The 19,357-nt window shown below is 43.5% G+C and overlaps 1 protein-coding gene across 2 annotated transcripts in view; it reads right to left on the bottom strand.

Moving 5' to 3' along the window:
• rasa4 (RAS p21 protein activator 4) overlaps positions 1-19,357 on the bottom strand; it is a 317,606-nt gene that overhangs the window by 154,146 nt on the left and 144,103 nt on the right. For both annotated transcript variants that reach the window (XM_059973035.1, XM_059973036.1), the window contains one exon: positions 2,260-2,341. In XM_059973035.1, coding sequence (XP_059829018.1) covers positions 2,260-2,341 — 82 coding nt within the window. The remainder of the gene's footprint in view (positions 1-2,259; positions 2,342-19,357) is intronic.

Here is a 19,357-nt window from a genome sequence, read left to right as displayed (position 1 = left end):
TGTGCCTGTTTTTGTCATTCTGGAGACATGCAGCCCTTTTATCCCCCGTCTCTTCATCTCTTCTGCTGTTTGTTCTTTGTCTCTGATCCTGGAATCGTGTGGCCCTGGCCTCATCCGATTCTTGTTCTCTCCCTCTCCTTGCTGCTTCCCGATGACTTTGGCGTCATCTCTTAACCAAAATGTCCCCCTTCTCATTCCACATGGCATAATGAGGCTGACCATATTTTTTTACCTTAATGCCGGATAGAAGATACGAAGCAGTAACACCAAAGCATCCAGGATGCTGATTATTCTTGATGATGTGGTTGGCGCTCTCCTAAATGGACGTGATATAGTCACCACTGTCCTTTGACTGCAGCAAAGGGTTTGATGGGTGTCTCGAAGTATGTCATTACAATTAGATTTAATTATCTCTTATTGATGGGTGGCAGTTTGATCTGTGCCAATCCTGCACATGCTGATGGTGATTAGCAGAATATGACCACTTGAAATAGAGCTGCCCTGACCTTTTGCTCCAGTTGGTGTCGCTCTTGTGAGCACCGTGAGGCGCTGCTGAGGCTGGCCGTGCGCATGCGTCATGGTGTTGCCTCGTGGTTTCCATTAAAAGCTGGAATCGGCTCAGGCTGTGGAAAGCGGGGCCTGTTGATTGACGGGTGAGCAAGTTTATACCAACATATAACCCTGAACTTTGCCTGCATTCTGTAAGTTAGCGCATTTTAAGGTGATTTAGCCAAAAAAAGTGCCGCTGTAATGCACCGTTTGCGCTACTTGGTGGTCATAGACAAACAGAGCATGAGCGTTTTAGTAGTATATAGATTGGTTTTCAAGACATACTGAAGTCTTCATTAAGAAAAGAAAGGAGGCCTGTAACTGTGACTAATGGTGCACTGCAGAGATCAGTGTTGGGCCCATTGTTGTTTGTCATCTATATCAATGATCTGGATGATAGTGCGGTAAACTGGATCAGCAAATTTACAGATGACACCAAGACAGGGGGTGTAGTGAACAGCGAGGAAGACTATCAAAGCTTGCAGCAGGATCTGGACTACCTGGAAAAATGGGCTGGAAAATGGCAAAAGGAATTAAATGCAGATAAGTCTGAGATGCTGCACTTTGGGAGGACTAACCTGGGCAGGTCTTGCACAGTGAGTGGTAGGGCACTGAACAGAGTGGAAGAACTGAGGTATCTGGAAACACAGCTCCATAATTCTTTGAAAGTGGTGTCAAGAAACTATTTTATGTAGATAGGGTTGTAAAGAAAGCTTTTGGCATACTGGTCTTCATAAATCAATGTACTGAGCAGAGCAGTTCAGATGTCATGTTCAAATTTGTTTATGACGTCGGTGAAACCTAATTTGGAGTATTGTGTGCAGTTCTGGTCGACTACCTAGAGGAAAGATAGGATTGAAAGAATCTAGAGAAAATTTACAAAGATGTTGTCAGGACTTTAAGGCCTGAGTTATAGGGAAAGGTTGAATAGGTTAGGACCTTATTCCATAGAACATAGAAGATTGAGGGGAGATTTGACAGAGGCTACAGAATGATGAGGGATGTAGATAGGATTAATGCAAACAGGCTTTTTCCACTTAGGTTGGGTGACACTACAACTAGAGGTCACAGGTTAAGGGTGAAAAGTGAAACATTTAAGGGGAACATGAGGGAGAACTTCTTCGTTCAGAAGGGTGGTGAGAGTGTGGAGTAAGCTGCCTGTGCTGGTGGTGGATGTAGGGTTGAATTCAACGTTTAAGAGAAATCTGGATAGGTACACGGATGGGAGGGGTATGGAGGGCCACGGTCCGAGTGCAGATCAATGGGATGGCAGGTTAATGGTTCAGCACAGACTAGATGGGACAAAGGGCCTGTTTCTGTGCTGTAGTGCTCTATGACTCTATAAACAGTAGCAGACAGTGACAGTGGCAATTTTGACAGAGAAATATTTCAAACAATTTGATGGAGTTTACATGTCAGGATCACTTAGTGTATTTGAAATATGAGGCAGGAAGTGTATCTTGCTAAAATGGCACCTAACAACTGTGTAAAAATATCTGCAGACTTTTAGCACTGTTGTATTTACACATGCCTTCCGGTCGGTTGGTGGAGGCTAAATCAGCAACATCGACAACTCTCAACTCTTAACTTGAGCCTAAATCCAAGTTGAAAAACATATACCACATATTTTTAACACCTGATCAATGCTGATCAATACTGAACAGAACCTTAATCACCATTATTGGATCCCAAGGAAATGGCTGGACTCACAGAGCTTTCCTGGGTCTTCCCATTGTACTGCACTCTGACAAAGGGATCCGAGGCTCCATTCAGATCCTTCCGGGCCAGGTCTCTGAAAAGAAGTACAAAAGTTGACTTGGACTTTTGTAGTGCCTTTTGCATGTGCAGATCATTTTCAGAGCAGTTCACAGACATGTTTTAATGACTATCGTCACAGCTGGGACCTTGAATGCATTTTAACTATTAAATGATAAGCACAATAGAAACAAAAATAAAGTCATCTTAAAAAGCTTAAAATATGAATAGTTTTAAATGATCACTGACAACATTGATAAATATGTGTCTTGCTCGCACAAGTCACAAAATGAAATGCATAGTGTGTCCCTGACATGGACCGCGCAACTGACTCAGGACCGCTATGACAGAACTAAATTGCCCAGTTACACGGAGAGGGCAAAATACCAACGTGCATTTCTTCCATTGTGCTTCCACAATGTCCCGGGACATCTGAGGCATGGAGGAGTGTTCAGAATGCGGTGGAGAACTAGGATGGAGAAGTAATGGCTAAATAATGCAACTTCTCCACGTGATCCAGATTTTAAAATAATTCATTGCAATTCAATGTTGCAATAGCTGTGCAAGTTCCAAATGCTTTCAACCATAAGACACAGGAGCAGAATTAACCACTCAGCCCATTGAGTCTGCTCTGCCATTCAACCTTCCGATCCTGTTTTTCACCGTTCAGCTCCACTCCCCGGCCTTCTCCCCTTAACCTTCAATGCCGTGTCCAACCAAGAGCCTATCAAGCTCTGCCTTAACACACCCAATGACCTGGCGTCCCCGGCTGCCTGTGATAATAAATTCCACAAACTCACACTGAGTCCACAGAGATGGTTTACTCTAATCCCATCAGTCCTATTCACCCTCTCCATATTTCCCCAGACTTCTGCAACTCTCCTTCACATGTCCACCAACTCCCATCCTATTCCTAATTGCACTACTATCTGGTAATTTGCAGTAACAAGCACTTTGGGATACGGGAGGAAACCAGGGCATCTAAAGAAATCCACACAACTGCAGGGAGAACGTGCAGACTCGACATAGACAGCAGTGAAGGTCAGGACTGAATCTAGGCTGCTGAAGCCTTGAGGAGTCAGTACTAATTCTTGCACCACCACTGACTGGAGACATTTTGCATCCTGACTCATAACCTGAGTCTGTCTGAGTCTGTGGTGGCCAGTGCTATCATGTTTGCTGTTGTGTGCTGGGGCAGCAGGCTGAGGGTAGCAGACACCAACAGAATCAACAAACTCATTCGTAAGGCCAGTGATGTTGTGGGGGTGGAACTGGACTCACTGATGGTGGAGTCTGAAAAGAGGATGCTGTTCAAGTTGCATGCCATCTTGGACAACGTCTCCCATCCAATCCATAATGTACTGGTTAGGGACAGGAGTACATTCAGCCAGAGACTCATTCCACTGAGATGCAACACTGAGCGTCATAGGAAGTCATTCCTACCTGTGGCCATCGAACTTTACAACTCCTCCCTTGGAGTGTCAGACACCCTGAGCCAATAGGCTGGTCCTGGACTTATTTCCACTTGGCATAAAAAACTTATTATTTAATTATTTATGGTTTTATATTGCTATATTTCTGCACTATTCTTGGTTGGTGCGACTGTAACGAAACCCAATTTCCCTCGGGATCAATAAAGTATGTCTGTCTGTCTAACCAGTGCTTGATGTGATTTTGCAAGAGATGGGATGATGGATTTTTTTCCACAATGCCCAACTCATTGTGATTCTGGCAGCAGAAGAAGCAGTGTAGCCCACTCTTCATATATTGTTTCAGAGGTACAGTTCACTAGTTTCAACAGTACCTCTTAAAAACAGTCAGGTAGAGAAATGTCCTTCTGCCTGCATGTGAAACAGGGACACCTCTTTTTCCCTTATTAGGGAGAGAGAGAGCCTGTGGTGTGTCGAATTACTGGGTGAATGAGTAGTCTTTGGGGTGCTGCAAGTCTGTGTCTCTATTGATGCTTTGCTGCATGCTTGAGTGCTCAGGGGGGGGGGTGCCGATGTTTTTTTGCTGGTGGGGGAGGGGGTCATTACTTTGCCTCTGCTTGAGTGTGGGAGGGGGAGCTGAGGGTGCTTTGGAGTTCTAACATTTAACTGTCATTCATTCCTTGTGGCACACCTCTGTTTTCATGGATGTTTGCGAAGAAAAAGAATTTCAGTATGTATATTGTATACATTTCTCTTACATTAAATGTACCTATTGAGGAATCATCCATTCCAAAAAAGACTTATGCTGGGAAGGGGTTGTGGGTTTGGGAATTTACAGGAAAAGACCTCCAGGGTGATGAGGAAGGATTAGGGATCAGAACAGGTCAGCTACGGAAATCAGCCAACATCAGTTTTGGAGATGCAAGAAACTGAAGATGCTGGAATCTAGAGCAACAAGTAAAATGTTGGAGGAAGTTCAAATGAAAGGGCTCAGTCTGAAACATCAACTGTCCATTGTCCACCGCAAATTCTTCCTGACACACTGGGTTCCTCCAGCAACTTGGCAGCTGCTCCCGGACATTCCTGCATTGGGAGGCTGGAAATAGTGGAGCACCTCAGGGTTGGTGAGGGAACTCAAGCTGTTTTAAGGTCCGTGTTAGCAAGTTGAATAAAATCTTGGTGGCAGTGTGAGTAGTGAGGAGGCTGCAGAGCTGATTCATGGAGATCTAGACAGGGTAAGTGAATGGGCAAGGACAGGGCTGTTTAATATGATATGGAATCATGATTTGTTCTAATTAGACAAAGAAAAACAGTGTAATTTATAGATGGCAAGAGATAGGAACTCTTGATACTGAGCGGAATCTGGGTAGATACAACAAGCAATTATAAGTACAATGTGTATGTTATCAATGGGGTTTGAATTTCAAAACCTTTTCCTGCAATTAAATATGTCCCTGGTCAGACCACACCTGGAAGCCTGAACAGATCTGATCTTCTTAGAAACACAAGGGATTCTACAGCTGCTGGAAATCCAGAGCAGCACACACAAAGAGCTAGAGGAACTCAGCAGTTCAGGCAACGTCTTTGGAAATGAATAAACAGCCAACATTTTGGGCTGAGACCCTTCATCGGGACTGAAAAGGAAAGGGGAAGATGTCAAAATAAAAAAAAAGTGAGGGGAAGGGAAGGAGAACAAGATTAAAGGTGTTAGATGAAGCCAGGTGGGTGGAGGAGGGCAGATGAAGTAAGAAGCTAGGAGGTGACAGGTAAAAAAGGTAAAAGGGTTGGAGAAGAAGGAATTTGATAGTAGAGGAAACTGGACTATGGGAGAAAGGGAAGGAGGAGGGGCAGCAGGGGGAAGTGATTGCCAGGTGAAGGGAAGAGGTAACAGGCCAGAATTGGGAATAGAAGAAGAGGGAAGGTGGAGGGAAAAATATAATTTACAGAAAGGAGAAATCAATGTTCATGCTATCAGGTTGGAGGCTATCCAGACAGAATATGAGGAGTTGCTGCTCCACCCTGAGAGTGGCCTCATCTTGGCAGAAGAGGACTGACTCCTAATGCTCCCAATGAAGCCTCTTCTACACTGGTGAAACCTGAGTTAAATTGGGGGACAGCTTTGTTGAGCATCTCTGTGCATCCACAAAAAGCAGAATTTCCTGGTGGCCAACCATTTAATTTCCTATCCCATTCCTTTTCAGAAATGTCGTTCCATGGCCTCTTCTTCTGCCATGATGAGGCCACTCTCAAGGGTCGCTATGACAATCTGAGAAATTTAGTTCTCAATACCCATCTCACTCAGCTGTCTGTATATTTGGTCTCCAGGACTGTTCCATCACTGGCCTCAAGGAATAGCACCTCATGTAAATAATGTACAAATAAACTTAAATAAATAGATGTAAATAAATGTATCAATTAGGTCAAATCCTATTCTAATGGTCATGCTACCACGGTAGATTATTGACACTTTTTCCAGAGCATTCCCCTTTGCTAAGCTAAAGAAAGCTGTCTGTCAATGCCTGGGCATCTCAGCACAGAGTCAGTGCATTTGGAGTTGAAGATTTTCCTGCTAAGCTACCTAGAAAGTCCTTTACACAACTCCCACAGAAACTAGGCTGTGCTATTAAAAATTGGTATAATCTTGGATAGAGCATTTTTAAAATCAATTCTGGGTGTCTTGGCACCTCTTGGGAAATTTGGTTGTTGATTTTTTGGTTGCTTTTTTTTTTGTCATTTTCTCATTTTTTTTTCTTTAGTGCAAGTGCCTCAAGTGAGATCATAATAGTACCATGCCCAAAACACACAGGCAGTGAGATTTTCAAACTCATTGAGTTGGAAACAACAGATTTCTTATTAACTCTCAAAACATCTGTATTTTACTAATGCTGTTTCCCCTGAAAATGTCTTCTTTATAGGCCCAATGCTCAGACTACTCTCTTTATGCGCCCTCAGATCTGTGATCTCCTGCAAGCACACAGCCAGCCTCCAATGTGTGCCTGGACGATTTTTCCCAATGGAGATCAGGGTCAATGTCACTCCCAGTCTCCTGGCTTCAGGATCATTCCAGGCTGATGTTGCTGACCCTGGTCTTGCCCCTCAGTTTGATGTACACTGTAACATTAGGGAGATCATCCAGACTTACTTACTTATCAAGGATGATGCCTGGGCATGTCTAGTCCAGTGGTATTTATTACCCCGTTGTCTATCCCTCCTGATTGGCTAGTTCTCATCCAATCAGGTTTCCACTGTTCCAGCTTGTTTACAATCAAATTCCAGTTCTTACTTAGAGTGAGACCTTCATCTTTGTTAAAATTTTTTCCACTATTTTTATTTCAATGGCTTCCTTCACCAGGTAGTCCCAAAAGCCATTGCCAAGGCACAGTTGTATTGTGCCGTTGAATTCAAGTCTATGGCCATTGTAAATGAAGTGTTCTGCACCCAACGACTTCTCCAGGTAACCCAAACAGATACACTTCCTATGCTCCTTGAAGCCGATTTCCACCATTCCACCATCCAATAAAAGCTGCTCTGCATTCCCAGGGAATCCTGTAAACACCAGCCGTCCTTAGTCCCAGGTCATCTTTGACCCGCATAAGCTGCGATTCGAACTTCCTTAGGGCTTATGGATAGTATTAATTCAATATTTTTTTCAGGATCCTGGCAATCCTTCCAGAAACCATGGACATATCAGGAAGACAGGCAGAAGTTACAGATCCCTCCTCGTTGTTGGGTTTCCTGTTTTATTTCCGTCGGCCCTTTTAAGGGCCTGATTGATTTCCTTCACCTTGTAGCCATTCTGTAGGAAAGTCGTGGAGATTCTCCACGTGCAAAATTGCTTTCACACAGTTAATCAAAGTGTAAAGAACCACTCTAAGTTGGGAGGCGTGATGGTGGCTGTTATTGTTGAGGTATAAGTCCACGCAAGTGGGTAAATAGAGGAAGTACAATAATGTAAGCGTATGTTCAAAAAGGTCAATGGCACCCTTATCAAATCTTGATCGCCAAAGGACCAAACTGTCCTTAATAGAAACATTACAAAAGGAGAGTGACTGGCCCTCCAGGCACTATGGCGAAACCCAGCCAACGTGATTTTACCAGCGGGCAAAGGGAATGCGATGCTCCTGATGTCCTCGAAGGAATACCACAGCAAAGTCCAACAGATACTGGACAATCCTGCCCACAGAGTTCTACAGTGGGAGCCCACCAATTCGATTGTCAGGATGACCTCAGCTTTACTGAAGAAATCCAAACTACCAGCAGACATATGCAAGACACTTCTTCCTCAAGCACCAGTACCACCAAGACTTTACGGGCTCCCTAAGATACACGAGGAGGATTTACCCTGAGGCCTATCATCAGTGGGATAGATTCTCCAAGCTACTACCTCACTAAGCTTTTAACAGCCATACTATCTCCTTTTGTTGGGGGCTGTGAGCATCACATTACAAATTCAAGTGACTTTGTAAAAGCAATAACCAACATCCAGCTGACCCTGAAGGACATGAGGGTCAGTTTTGGCATGGTGTCCATGCTCATGAGTTCCCACTAAGGACAGCTTGGTCCTCCAGCGATCAAGGTTTGATAAGAGTACCGATGACCTTTTTTGAAGACACCTTTACATTGATGTACTTTCTCTATAAGGAGAACTCCCATGAACAAACGTTCAGAGTGGCCGTGGGATCACTCTTGTCATCAGCTACTGCTAGTTTCCACATGGAGGACTTTGAGGAGAGGGCTCTGAGTTCATCGCCCTTACACTCCAAATGCTTCTTTCAGATACACCAACGACACCTTCATAGTGTGGCCTCATGGACGCCAGGCACTCCATCAGTTCCATAACTATCTGAACAGTATAGATCCCAACATTCAATTTATGGCAGAGATGGAGAAGAATGGTTCCCTCCCGTTCCTGGACATTCTAAATGACAGAAACCGGATGGTAGTCTCGGACATGGCATTTATCGGAAACTCACTAATGTGGATATATACCTCAACAATAAGAGCCACCATCATGCCTCCCAAAGTGGAGTGTTTTTTTTCTACTTTGATTAACTGTGTGAAAGTGATTTAGGATCCAGAGAGTCTCCACAGGGAAGTAAGACAATTATGCATAACGTTCCTACAGAATAGCTAAAAGGTGAAGGAAATCAATTGGGCTGATGGAAAAACCAGGAAACCTAACAATAAGGAGGAACCTGCTACTCCTGCCTATTTTCCTTATATTTCCACAGTTTCAGGAAGGATTGCCAGGATCCTGAAGAAATACTGGATTAATACCATCCACAAACCTGTAAGGAAGCTCAAATCACAGCTTATGTGGGCCAAAGATAATCTGGGACTCAGGTCGGCTGGCGTTTACAGGATTCCCAGTGCAGCGTATATCAGCCAAACGGCACGCATGGTGGAAACCCGCATTAAGGAGCACGGGAGGTGTATTCATTTGGGGTACCTGGAGAAATCGGTGGTAGCAGGACATAGCGTTCACAATGGCTGTTGGATTGACTTCAGCAGCACACAGCTAATATGCCATTCCAAGAGCTTTTGGGACCGGCTGGTAAAGGAAGCCATCGAAATAAAACTAGAGGAAAAGAATTCTAACAAAGACTAAGGTCTTGCTCTAGGTTAGAACTGGAATTCAATTGCAAGCAAGGAGGGACAGTGAAAACCTGATTGGATGAGGATCAACTAATCAGGAGGGACAGATGACAGGGGGGGGGGAGGTTTAAATACCACCAGACCAGATATCATCCCTGAGGAAGATGCCAGAGTTTGACATTGCAATGTCGGTTAAAATCAATATCTGGAAGCCCAAAAGGAGTTTATTTATCATATATGCCGGGAAAGCACTAGATCTCTACAGTTATTCTTTTCTGTCTTTTACCGTAGCACTGAACAGAGAAGGTAATGGAAGGGCAGCTTCCCTGCATGGCATCTTCTGGGAATACTTCCTTTTCCTTCTCAGCACAGCAGCTCTATGAGGACCACTTTCTTGAGATCAGACTTTTCTCAGATTCTGACTGATGACTAAGTTTGGCAGACACCATTAATCATTAGGCCTCTGTGAAAAGAGTATATCCACTAGGCACTATTGCTGTATGCTGTGTCAGGGCTTCAGGCAGCTGTTTAGCAATGTGAGGGCCAGCCCTTGCTCTGATGCTCCCACTGCTCTATCCAATTGCGCATCTTTCACCAGCATCTGCCTGCCTTCAGTGTTCTGTTTGTCTCTGCAGACGTAATTTATTCAATCAGTCCCTCACTTCCTCATTCATCCTTCTGAGGATGTTCGTTAGCTCCAGTTCTGTTGTTCCCCAGTTGTCCAGCTCTCCCCCTCAGAGCCTCAGTGTATTTGCTTTGCATCATTGAGTAGGTAAGGAGCTAGAGTTGGCCTTCCTTGCAAGCTTACTCTTGGGAACTGTATCTCTTGTTGTTCAGTACTGCAGCTTAACATAGAGTAGAGTAACGTGCTGTAAGGTTTCACTGCTAATGTAATAGCCTCTCTGTAATGTTTTCATTGCTAATGTAATGGTTTCTCTGTAGCAGCAATGTTTGGGTTATGCCGAGAGATAACGGGGGCTTTGGAATGCGTGCCATCCAGTGAGAGGCACGTCGTTTCTTTCTTGTCGGGCTGAGACAAGGGATTCATGACCTTTGTTGGTGAGAGATGAAGAGGGAAGATGTGAATGGAGGGAGTTGGTAGACCACTGGACAGAGTGGGCGTGGAGCGAGAGTCTGAGGGTCCGCAACCCTCGGAGGAGGTCGACGGGGAACGAATGGACAGAAATGTGAGCTCCAACGTGCAGATTAGACTGTTTAATTGAAATGGGCCCTAGTTCTTTTTATTTTCTTTGCTAACCCTATAGTCAGATTAAGATTTATAAAGTTCAATCATTTAATTGCACATGGTGTACTGTCTGATATTTTGCAGTTCGGATTTGTAACTGGGCAACACATCATGCAGCATAGACACAAACGAGACTTCTCAGTTTGGCTGGGCCAGAAGCTGTCTTCCCCAATATGAACACATGCCGGCCGAACCTGAGCGTTACACCAGTTTCTTGAGATGTGATTTCTGAGAGTCAGGTAGGTTTACCAGTTTGTGATCTGGTGCTCAGTCTGCACTCAATGAATTACTCTAATGCAGGGCAGGAATGCAAAAACCCAAATGGCTCAAAGATAAGTTGGCCAATAATATCAAAGAGGATACCAAAAGTTTTTCAGATATCTTATGGCTTTTTTTGTTGCTTTCTGCTGGATTTTTTTTTTATCTTCTCATTATTCTTGCTCTATCATATGCCCTCTCTTTTGTTTTTATGTCGGCTTTGACTTCCCTTGTCTGCCATGGTTGTGTCATCCTGCTTCCTTGGGATGCATCTATCCTGTGCCTTTCAGATTGCTTCTATAAACTCCAGCCACTGAAACTCTGCCATCGTCCCTGATGGTATCCCCTTCCAATTAACTTTTGCCGTTTTGTCTCTCATGCCTCTGTAACTCCCTTTGCTTGATGGTAATACTGATACATTTGACTTTAGCTTCTTCCTCTCAAGTTGCAGGGTGAATTCTATTATGATCAGACTCCTAAGGGTTCCTTTACCTTAAGCTCCCTGCTTATTGAGATCCCTAGGAGTATCGTAACATTGTCCTTTAGAGATGCATTTTGTATTTACTGTTGTTATTTGTAGCCCACGTCCTGTGTACTGTTTGGAGGCCCGTATATAACTCACATCAGATTATTTTTACCCTTGCAGTTCCTTAACACTATCCACAATGATTCTACATCACCTGATCCAATGTCACCTCTTTCTAAGCATTCAATTTTATTTTTTACTAACTGAACCACCTCAACCCCTCTCCCTACCTGCTTGTCCTTTTGATATACCGTGTATCCTTGGGATGTTATAGCTCCCAACTATAATCTTCATACAGGACCCAAGGATACATATTGTTGTTTGATTAATTGTGTTTATTTTAGCACTAAATCACTGATACAATTTCTTTTAATTAATTCAAACCATTGGATAATAATCTATAATGGACAAGCACAGACTATCACTTAAATCCTTTCTTTGTTTCTCCCACCCTCCCCCTGTGCCCCTCCAGTGCTGAAACCTAGCAACAAGCCTCTTCAGGTCATAATTGCATCAGGGAGGACGCCCTAACACAGCCGTCCTCCTCCCATCATGGAGGCATCTATTCCTTCAGCAGCAATGTTCCACTGCAGCTGGCAGCATTGCTTCTTTAAGTTCTTTAAAGGCTGTCAAGTTCACCCCTGCAAAGCAGGTGAAAGAATGTGTGGCACATTGAACACATTGTGCTGAAAATGAAGAGTGTTTCATTATGCAAGGAAACCTGATAATGTTATTCTCTACATCTCAACTGAAGAATTTGTTCTTTTCATACTAATAAAAGCTTGTAACCCAATTTCTTGTCCAAAGTGCCTGAGACACATCCGCGAATGAGATTTCTTATTACCAAATAGGACCTTGATATGATCGTGTGTGTTTCCTCCAGGTGCTCCAGTTTCCTACCACAGTCCAAAGATGTACGGGTCGGTAGTTGTAAATTGTCCCATGATTAGGCTAGGATTAAATCAGGAGTTGCTGGGCAGGGAGGCTCAAAGGGCCAGAAGGGCTTATTCCACGCTGCATCTCAATAAATAAATAAATGTGTAAAGTTGGGGATTAGTAGCCATTTATTGAAGTGACATAATTTATGTAATCTTCAGCCAATCCACCCATAGGGTTAATAAGACAAGTGATCAGTATTTTATATAACTGCTCAGAGTGACAATACTTACCAATTCCCCCCGCTGCAGCAGTTATGCTAATGACACACACGTCATTATTCATGGTAAATATGATATGAACAATACATTATTATTTATCTACATGAAGTATGAGCTGCGTGGGTGTTTCTCTCCTTATTTCTCTCTGGCTGAATATGTGAGCACTTGTATCTCTTTAGGGTAAACGGATAATGGATTCTCATTCTCTCTGTCTCTGAGGTAAATGTGTGGGGACTTCTCACACTCTCTCCGGAGACTTTCTCTCTATCTGGGGTAAATTTGTAGAGGAGTGGTTCTCTCTCTCTCCCCTTTCCACTTCCCCCTCTCTTTCCTCTCTTTTGCTCCCCCTCTCTCTCCTACCTCTCTCTTACCTCTTACCCTCTCACCCACTCCCTCCCACCTCTCTTCCACTCCCTCCCTCACCACCCTCACCCACTCCCCCCTCTCTCTCTCTCTCTCTCTCTCTCCTCTCCCCCCCCCCTCCCTCCCTCCCTCTCTCTGGGGTAATTGCACATAACCCACATGACTGGGCACTTTCATGATCTGTGGTTAGTCAAGTTTGTTGGTTGGATCTGTAGATGGTCATTACTTGTTGTTCTCTGGTGCACTACTGATTAAATAGGCAATTTAATAAGCTTAAATCATGTCTGGACTGGTAGACGCCCCTGACCTCTCAAACTGTGTGTTGTAGCTGTGTCTAACAATCCTTTCTTTGTGCAACGTGTCATGACTCCCAGGGCTTATCCTGTACCATCAGGTGCCCATAATTAACAGCCCAGAGTCTGTCAGCCCTTGTGTTGTGATTGACAATCTCAGCATCCAATTAATTCCCAAACTGGTATTTCCTACAACTCAGTATGCGGTGCCGTAACACTGTTTACATTCCAGATAATAATATTTCCCATTTTGTGGGAGGGTGGTGTACAGAACTACCTCTGCTCGAGGTGGGCGGCGGATGAGTGGGAGGAAAGAAGTGAATTTCGTTTATCAAAGCAGGAGGATAAGTGGTCTTTGAATTTCAAAGGAGAGCTTGAAAACTAATTCTACCGAACAAAATACTAATGATAACTTCTCTAGATTATGACAAATATTCCTGGAAATAAGATGACATGGTGACTTTTTAATATATGCCATGAAAATGAAAATGGGTTTTACCCGAGTAGAATCACTTGCATTTCTGGGATACACCTCACCATTCTAGAAATGTATGTAGATCAAAACATGGAGTGAAATGCATCATTGCCTTAAACAACTAACACGCCTGAGGGTGTGCTCCCATAATGCTCAGCAGAACACAATAAGTGATGAAACAACAGCAAAACAAGCCCTGTTCGTACCACACACCCAGTCACATACACACACAGTCCTCCTACCCCAACACAGGCGGTCTTCGGCCTCCAGCGGGCTCACAGATATCTGCAGACTCATTTTCTGGCCTACAGGCCTCGACTTCTGGACTTCCAATTCAACCTTCAGGCCTCAGTGCTTGGCACCATCTCCAGAACCCACTGATCACCAAACATTAGGTCTTGAACTCCGGATTTGCTGAGGATGGGACACCTCGAATACTAGGCCTCGAACTCTGGTCTCACTGATGCCTATACCGGGGGGGGGGGGTGCGGGGGAGGTCATTGGACCTCATTTCTCCTCTCTGCTTGGAACTCAGACTCTGGAACCCGCTGACAACTCACTGACCTTGGGGGGGAGTGCCCACTAGCTCTCACCCACAGTGCTCTGCAGGCCAGACATCTGGTATCTGACCATGGGTGTCCCAATTCTGCATCTCTGGCATTGGAATGTGAAGCGGAGACCTGCCCATTAATTCCCTCACATTATAACCATATAACCATAAAACAATTACAGCACAGAAACAGGCCATTTCGGCCCTTCTAGTCCGTGCAGAATGGTTACTCTCACCTAGTCCCACCAACCTGCACTCAGCCCATAACCTACCAAGAGAGAGCGAAAAGCTTGTCTTGCATACCGTCCACACAGATCAAATCATTATGACCTTTCCTAGAAACGTCTCCCCAGGTTTCAGATTTCCATGGCAATGCATTCCAGGTGATCAGAATCAGAATCAGGTTTAATATCACCGGCATATGTCGTGGAACTTGTTGTCTTTGCAGGAGCAGTACAATGCATTACATAATAACAGAAAAAAGCACAAATTACAGGTATAAAGTCAAGTCAACTCTTATTGTCATTTCGACCATAACTGCTGGTACAGTGCAGAGTAAAAATGAGACAACGTTTTTCAGGACCATGGTGTTACATGACACAGTACAAAAAACTAGACTGAACTACATAATAAAAAAAAACACAGTGAAAGCTACACTAGACTACAGACCTACACTGGACTGCATAAAGTGCACAAAAACAGTACCGGCATTACAATAAATAATAAACAGGACAGTAGGGCAAGGTCTCAGGACAGTAGGGCTTCGGGTATTGAGGAGTCTGATAGTTTGGGGGAAAAAACTGTTACATAGTCTGGTTGTGATATATAAATATAAATAAAATAGTTAAATTAAATAAGTAGTACAAAAATAGAAATAAAAATGTAGTGAGGTAGTGTTCACGGGTTCAATGTCCATTCAGAAATTGGATGGCAGAGGGGAAGAAGCTGTTTCTGAATCGCTGAGTGTGTGCCTTAAGGTTTCTGTATCTCCTTCCTGATGCTAGCAACGAGAGTAAGGCATGTCCTGGGTGGTGGGAGTCCTTAATGATGGACACCAGGTTTTTGAGGCATCATTCCTTGAAGATGTTCTGGATGCTACGGAGGCTGGTGCTCACGATGGAACTGACGTAGTTTCCAACTCTCAGCAGCTTATTTTGATCCTGTGCAGTATCAACCCCCTCCCTCCCTCTCCCCATATCAGATGGTAATTCAGTCAGTTAGAATGCTCTATGTTGTACATCTATAGAAATTTGGAAGTGGCTTTGGTGTCATGACAAATCTTCTCAAACTCCTAATGAAATATTTCTGCTGCCATGCCTCTTTGTATCTGCATTAATATTGCCCCTGACCTGTGTCATGCTGCATGAAGATGGTAACTGATGCTCTGAACTTTAGGAAAAGGGTCTTCCATGCCAGACCATACTTTTATGGGGCTTCATGTTCTCACCTAAAACCCAGAGCTCTTCACGAACCACAGGGGTTAATTCTCCCTCAGCATTTCAACACCAGCTTCCCAAATAACACCAGTGACTCATTCACTCTGAGCTTTTCCAGCCTCTAATCCTAACCCTTTTGCCAGGCATATTGCAGGGCTGATACTCGGGGAATAATAACTACCCTGTTCTTCCCCATCAACTCTCCTGAGAGTCACTACAGTGAAAATCCTCAGAGCACTGTGAACAATGGAAAATGTTGTCAGCCATCTATCCTGGTCCAGGGGACAGGCAGCAGCACACGCCAACCTGATCTTTATACTTAGTTCAAAGTTTAAAGTAAATTTTATTATCAAAGTACATATATGTCACCATATTCAAGCCTAAGATTCATTTTCCTGCAGGCATACTCAGCAAATCTATAGAATAGTAACTGTAACAGGATCAATGAAAGATCAACCAAAGTGCAGAAGACAACAAACTGTGCAAATGCAAAAATAAATAAATAGCAATAAAGAAAGAGAACATGAGATAACAAGGTAAAGTGTCCTTAAAGTGAGATCATTGGTTGTTGGAACATCTCAACGATGGGGCAAGTGAGTGTAGTTATCCGCTTTTGTTCAAGAGTCTGCTGTTTGAGGGGTAGAAACTGTTCTTGAACTCGGTGGTGTGAGTCCTGAGGATTCTGTACCTTCTACCTGATGGCAGCAGCAAGAAAAGGGCACGGCCTGGGTAGTGAGGATCTTTGATGATGGATGCTGCTTTCCTCTGACACCATTTCACACTCAATTTTTGGGAGGGCTTTACCCATGATGTACTGGGCCAAATTCACTATCTTTTGTAGGATTTTTCCATTCAAAAGCATCTTCTGCTACATCCTACACAAAAGGAGTGCATAGCCCTTAAGGGCCCTTACTTACGGGAGTACATCGAAGAAGACCAAAGGGAGTGAAGAAAGAAAGGGAAGGAAGAATCACTGATTTAGTAAGAACGACCACAACAATGAAGTCAATGAATTTCCAGGCAATGATACTGTTCTAGCATAGATTACAGTGTTACAACACATACATTCGGGTGGCATGGTAGCATAGTGGTTAGCACAGCGCTTTACAGTATGAGCGACCTGGGTTCAATTTCTGCTGTTGCCTGTGAGGAGTTTGTATATTTTTGCCATGACCTGGGTGCTCTGCCTTATCCTGCACCCGTTGGTAGGTTAATTGGTCATTGTAAATTGTCCTGTGATTAGACAAGGGTTAAATCGGGGGATTGCTGGGCAGTACCGGTTGAAGTGCTGAAAGGGCCTATTCCATGCTGTATCTCAATAAATAAATAAATATATCACAGAATTCTACAGCACACAAAATACAGTCAGCCCTCCTTATCCACGAGGGATTGGTTCCGAGATCCCCTGCCTCCATGATGTGGACTTTAGGACCCAGCGGAACCCCGGACTTTATTTAACATGGCTCAGTGCGGCAGACGTTAGGACCCGGTGGCGCAGCTCTGAATCCGCAGTGTTTCTGTTCACGAAAGTAATCACGATCATGATTGAAAATAAGGTGGAAGTAATAAAGCGATTGGAAAGAGGTGAAATGCCATTAGTCATTGGAAAAGCATTAGGCTACAGTTGGTCAACGATCAGAACAATTTTAATGGAGCATGTGAAAGGCCCTGCCCCGATGAAAGCTACAGTTATTACTAGGCAATGCAGTGGTTTAATTATTGAAATACATACATTTCTTAAGCATTTTATATGCATAGAAAGGTAAAATGTATACTATATACAAAGACAAACATTTGACTAACTGACGCTAAATAATACCAGATGTACCTGTTCCGACATCAAATCCAACTTAAAGACGGACGCAGGAACGGAACTCATTCATAACCCAGGGACTACCTGCATTTCTAGATTACTTATAATACCTAATACAATGTAAATGCTATGTAAATAGTTGTTATACTGTATTTAGCGAATAATGACAAGAAAAAATAGTCTGTAGATGCTCAAACAACGAGTGCTGGAGAGAGAACTTCCGGGTTTTCCCAATCCATGGTTGGTTGAATCCACGCATGCGGAATCCGCGGATAAGGAGGGCCAACTGTAACACACAGTCCACTGACACCAAATCAGATCTTATGAACAACAGTCTGGTTCACCTCCCTGAGCAGCTCCTGTTTACTCTCATGGAAATTTGTTCTCTTAATATTTTTCAGTTATTTTTGAATCTATTATCTCATCCTTATCAATTGTTGTTCCAATGTTGTAGTAATTGAAAATTTTAACACTGAATTTTAGTCAAGGAAATTAAAGCCATTTCCCCTTCTGTTGATATGGGTTTGAACTTATGGAATCCAGTCATCCAAGTATAAATTTATAATCAACAGAATTTTGCTCTGAGTTGGAAGCATTAATGGTTTACATTTTTGGCTATCTATCATGTATCTGAAAATAACTAGGGGAGGGAGAGAAGGCTAAAAAAATTCTGTCAGTCTCTTTTTTGAAACAGACAATTATCTTAGCACAAGAGAGGAGTCAAAAGAAACGGAAGTAGGGGTTGGCCACGTGCTCCAGCAGTAAATCAGAATGATCCAATTGACCTCGGTTCTACTTTTCTGTTTGGCTGTCATGGTGATGATTCCTTCTGCAGCTTAAAGTCAGTTTTTCAGTACTCTGGCCCAGCTATTCTAGAGTGTTCCATGCTCTGAGTAAAAATTTGCTTCATAATTTTCCTTTATACTGTCCTCCTCTCATCTTAACCCATGCCCTCTAATATTTGGAATTTCCACCCTGGGAAAAAAGCTATTTACCCTGTCAATGCCTTTCATAATTTTATAAACAATCAAGTCACCACTGACACTCCAGAAAATACAACCCACTCATTTTGAGTGACAGCTTCACACTACCAGAGGCAAGGTTGGAACCCCAAGGCAAAAGGCATCAAAGTCCCCACAATTGTACACCTTATCCCCGCAGAGACTATGGGATGGATGCTTTCCTGAAGTCCATGTAATCTGCATCCACTGACTGCCCTACCATCACTAAACACTTTCATCACCACTTCAAAAAGTCCGTGAGACATGGCATTTCCTGCACAAAACTGTGCTATCTGCAGTAAGTCCTCATTTTTCCAAATGCAAGTAAATTTTGTTCTTAAGAATCTTTTCTCCACCACTGATGGAAGGATCACTATCCTAAAATTTCCAAGGTTATCCCAATTGCTTTAATTATACAAAGAACAACGTTGGCCATTCTCCACTTTTTTGGGATATTGTCTGCGGCGAGAGGATCGGAAGATCTCTGTCAAAGCCCTAGTGGATCTGCTGCCTTGAGGCAGAGCCAATAATGTAGGCCATTGACCTCTCATCAGAAACTTCAATCATTTCTCGTTTCACATGCTGAGTGTTGTTGATATTTTTTATCCCATTCTGGATGCCGGATGGAATCTATCATAACCAAGACTCTATTCTAGCCAACCCTATCCGGAACTGGTTTTAGCTATTCTGATCTGGAGATCCTGCCCCAGATATTCTAGTCAAGCCTCTGTGCCAGTTTCCGAAGCCCTTATTCTGGATTCTCTGGACTGAGCTCTGGCCTACCCACTCGTGCAGCTTGTGAAGTTCTTAGCTATGGACAAGATGGAAACCCCCATCCACCAGGTCAGTGATGTGTGTGCCATTACTGGACACCCATCACTCATGTGGCATTCTTTCTACCCTATGCCTT

The sequence above is a fragment of the Hypanus sabinus genome, chromosome 6 (assembly GCF_030144855.1).
Source record: "Hypanus sabinus isolate sHypSab1 chromosome 6, sHypSab1.hap1, whole genome shotgun sequence".
In the NCBI taxonomy this organism is placed as follows: Eukaryota; Metazoa; Chordata; class Chondrichthyes; order Myliobatiformes; family Dasyatidae; genus Hypanus; species Hypanus sabinus.
The sequence above is the reverse complement of the archived record's forward strand: the minus strand, read 5'-3'. Positions and strand labels throughout refer to the sequence as shown.